Genomic DNA, 3,982 nt, shown 5'->3' with positions numbered 1-3,982 from the left:
TGTGAATGTTTACATTCCAATGTGTGAATGTTTACATGTCAGTGTGTGAATGTTTACATGTCAGTACATGAATGGTGTAATTATGTGAATGTTTACGTTTTGGAGTGTGTGACTGTTTACATATTGGAGTGTGTGAATGCTTACCTATTGGAGTGTGTGAATGTTTGTGTGTTTATAGTGTGTTAATGTTTATGTGTCAGTGTGTGAATGTTTATATGTTAGAGTTTATGAATGTTCAAGTGTTGGATTGTGTGAATGTTTACGTGTTAGTGTGTGAATGTTTACGTGTTAGTGGGTGAATGTTTACGTGTCAGTATGTTTTTGTGTTAAACTTTCTGAATGTTTACATGTTATAGTGAGTACGTGTTTACATGTTAAAGTGTGTGAATGTTTACGTGTTGAAGTGTGAATGTTTACGTCAATGGAGCAGCCGAGCAGCGAGCCGAGCTTCAGAGCCTTCCTCATGATGTGAAACAGTGAGGGCGGAGCTTTCTTCAGGTCGTAGCTCTCTGAGATTCCTCCAGTGAAATCCTCAAAACCTTCAATACTCGAACCTCCAGTCAGAGCCTCGTATGAGCTGTTCACCCTGCAGGATACCGTTCACACGGCAGCGCTTCAGAGTGACACTGACACTGTAGCACAGGTAGAAATGCCCTAAAATCCCAGAACATCTTAAAATCCAAGAAACGAGTGTGGGGCTGCGGTCCCTGGCCCCTGGCCCCTGGCATTTTGCAAAGTGGCCCCCAATCACAGCAGGGTGAGTGTCCCTGCTGGAGATGAATCAAAGCAGCAGCTGATCTCATCAGCTTCTCTGACTGCCTTCTTAATATTAAATATAATATTGAGATTAAAGCCGTGCTGGTTGTGTGTGAATGTTGTCTGTGTCCAGATGAAATGGACAGTCTGCTGTGTGAATGGAGGGAGGTCATTTTGTATCTGTTTGTGGTTGTTTTGTGTGTTTTTGTGTCTTTGTGGTTGTTTTGTGTCTCTTGTGTCTTTGTGGTCGTTTGGTTGTTTTGTGTGTCTTTGTGGTTGTTTTGTGTCTCATTGTGGTCGTTTTGTGTGTCTTTGTGGTCGTTTTGTGTGTCTTTGTGGTCGTTTTGTCATTTAAAGTGAAAGCTGCAGAAACATCTTAAGTTTAAGTTTTTCAGGAACATAAAAAATAATAAAATAAAAATAAATCTAAACAGCAACCTGAGTAAAGCTCTGTGCTGAAGAGGCGCCGTCTGATGTAGTTTTGAGAACACGTTGATAAAATCCTTATTTTATCCTTCAAACTGTGGGAGAGAAATGAGGGAACGCTGTGTGAACGTGATGAAGTGAGGCGGAATAAATCAGAGCGACACGTGTGAATGCTACCTGTTCAACACAACGAGCTGAGTCAGCAGCTCTGTTTGTTTTCCAGGCTTGTCGACCGAAGTGTTGACTGAGTAAACCGTCCTCCGCCCTGCACACACACACACACACACACACACACACACACACACACACACACACACACACACACACACACACACACACACACACACACACACACACAGCAGGCTGCAGCTGAGCTCTGCTGTGACTCTGCAGGTGTGCTCAGGCTGACCTGAAGTCAGATCATTGTTTCATTTGGAGCTTCAGACACAAACAGCGAAATACTTCGAAAGTTCAGGATCGGCCCCGGGGCCCATGTTGGCCCCAGGGGTCGTGGTGCGAGGTAAGGGTCAGGATGCGGTCTTACTTGGCATAGGGTCGGGGTCAGAGATCTGAGGTCTGAGGTCAGGGTCAGGGTGCGGTCTTACTTGGCGTAAGGTCGAGGTCAGAGGTCAGGGTCAGAGGACAGGGTCAGAGGTCAGGGTCAGAGGACAGGGTCAGAGGTCAGGGTCAGGGTGCGGTCTTACTTGGCGTAGGGTCAGGGCCAGAGGTCAGAGGTCAGGGTCAGGGTGCGGTCTTACTTGGCGTAGGGTCAGGGCCAGAGGTCAAAGGACAGGGTCAGAGGTCAGGGTCAGAGGACAGGGTCAGGGTGCGGTCTTACTTGGCGTAGGGTCAGGGCCAGAGGTCAGAGGTCAGGGTCAGGGTGCCATCTTACTTGGCATAGGGTCAGGGCCAGAGGTCAAAGGACAGGGTCAGAGGTCAGGGTTAGAGGACAGGGTCAGGGTCAGAGGTCAGGGTCAGAGGACAGGGTCAGAGGTCAGGGTCAGGGTCAGGGTCAGGGTGTGGTCTTACTTGGCATAGGGTCAGGGCCAGAGGTCAAAGCACAGGGTCAGAGGTCAGGGTCAGAGGACAGGGTCAGGGTCAGAGGTCGGGGTCAGAGGTCAGGGTCAGAGGACAGGGTCAGAGGTCACGTTCAGAGGTCAGGGTCAGAGGTCAGGGTCAGGGTCAGGGTGTGGTCTTACTTGGCGTAGGCCTTCTCCAGCAGGGCGCTCCAGAACTCCGTCCCTTCGGCTGAGTGGACAAACAGCAGCTTCCCGTCTCTGGTGGGCAGCTGGTCGTCCACCACCACGTCCACCCACTCGCCGTACTGCCACAGCTGCAGACACACACGGCTGAAGTCACTTCCTGTGGAGGCCCCGCCCACTCCCCGCACCGCCACAGGCAAAGAAAACAAACATCTGATCTCCCAGAATGCAGTTCACTCAGGGCTGCAAACTCCGGGAGAGAGAGGCAGTAAGTGTGTGTGTTTGTGTGTGTGTGTGTGTGTGTGTGTGTGTGTGTGTATGTGTGTGTGTGTGTGTGTGTGTGTGTGTGTGTGTGTGTGTAGAGTCATGTGACCTGAAAGTGGAAGATGCCGGCGTACTGCGAGCTGAAGTTCTGCCCGGCAGGAACGACCCTGCTGAGGATCTGAGGGCCCAGAGTCAGAGAGGCTAAGGCAGCCAGCAACCAGCAGTCACCTGACAGACACAGAGCAGGGCAACATGAGCACGCCTCACACAGGTGAGCACATGTCTGTGTGTACGTGTGTGTGTGTGTGTGTGTGCATCTGCAGTGTGCAGCTGCAGTGTGTGTGTGTGTATGTATGTGCGTCTGCAGTGTGTGTGTGTGTGTGTGTGCGCGTCTGCAGTGTGTGTGTGTGTGTGTGCGTCTGCAGTGTGTGTGTGTGTGTGTGTGTGTGTGTGTGTGTGTGTGTGTCACCCAGCTCTCCCTGGCAGATGTCGGTCCTCTTCGCTCCGTCGATAATAAACTGTGGGTCTGAACACAGCTCCTGATTGGACGAGACAGCAGGTGATGTCATTGTGACTGCGTGATGATGTAAGACAATACGATCAATATGATTGGTCAAAGTTTCCATGATGTCAGTTCGTGGGGCGTTTCTAGGATTTTAGGACAGTGGGGCTTTAACGGTCTATAGACATGTTTAGAGGGGGTGTGATGACCTGACCTGACCTGACCCTTTAAAATAGTTGTTTATGACTAAAAGCCCAAGTTTTTAAATTTTTTAAAAAATGTTTGGATATTTTTTGTCCTTTAACATTTTTGGAGATTTTTTAAATATTTTAGTTGGTTTTTTTTGTTAATTTTCTTTTTCAGAATTATTTTTGACAATAAGAGACATGTTAGATCCTTTTTCTTAACCCGAAACAAAGCTGAAATCCCTAAAAGCCAACCAGCCAGACTCCATTTAAATAAATAAATCACTAAATCAGTTTCGTGTGTTTAGAGCAGCGTGTTTCCACTCACCGTGGGTCGTTTCCACTCCACGCCGATGGTTTTGGAAGAGTAGCGTCCCAGCTGGTTGTATCCCAGAGAGTCCCAGGCTGCTGGGAAGGTCGGGTCGCAGAACAGCGAGCCGCTCTGCAGACACTCGTTACGCAGCTGCTCGAAGTCCTGCCCGTTAAAGGGGACGGCGTTGGTCCGGCTGCCGCTCCTGTCCTCCTCCCGGGCCTTCCTCCGGGCCAGCTCTGCTGCCGCGCTCGCCATCTGAGACGCCGTCAAAGGTTTTACGGAGAGTCTACAAAGAGTCTGCTGAAGTCTACAAAGAAGCACCGAAAATCTAACA

At 49.5% G+C, this 3,982-nt stretch overlaps 1 protein-coding gene across 1 annotated transcript; it reads right to left on the bottom strand.

The window, feature by feature from the left end:
- Window positions 1–57: 57 nt before the first annotated feature.
- Window positions 58–3,903, bottom strand: LOC121965505 (calpain-2 catalytic subunit-like; the record flags this gene model as incomplete). The annotated part of the gene is made up of 5 exons (XM_042515645.1): window positions 58–586; window positions 2,382–2,515; window positions 2,758–2,876; window positions 3,118–3,187; window positions 3,664–3,903. Coding segments are annotated over 5 exons (846 nt in total), but the record flags the coding sequence as incomplete, so codon positions are not given.
- Between the last annotated feature and the right edge of the window lie 79 nt (window positions 3,904–3,982).

The sequence above is a fragment of the Plectropomus leopardus genome, unplaced genomic scaffold (assembly GCF_008729295.1).
Source record: "Plectropomus leopardus isolate mb unplaced genomic scaffold, YSFRI_Pleo_2.0 unplaced_scaffold2028, whole genome shotgun sequence".
Taxonomy (NCBI): Eukaryota; Metazoa; Chordata; class Actinopteri; order Perciformes; family Serranidae; genus Plectropomus; species Plectropomus leopardus.
Note: the sequence above shows the minus strand (reverse complement) of the source record. Positions and strands in the feature narration are given on the sequence as shown.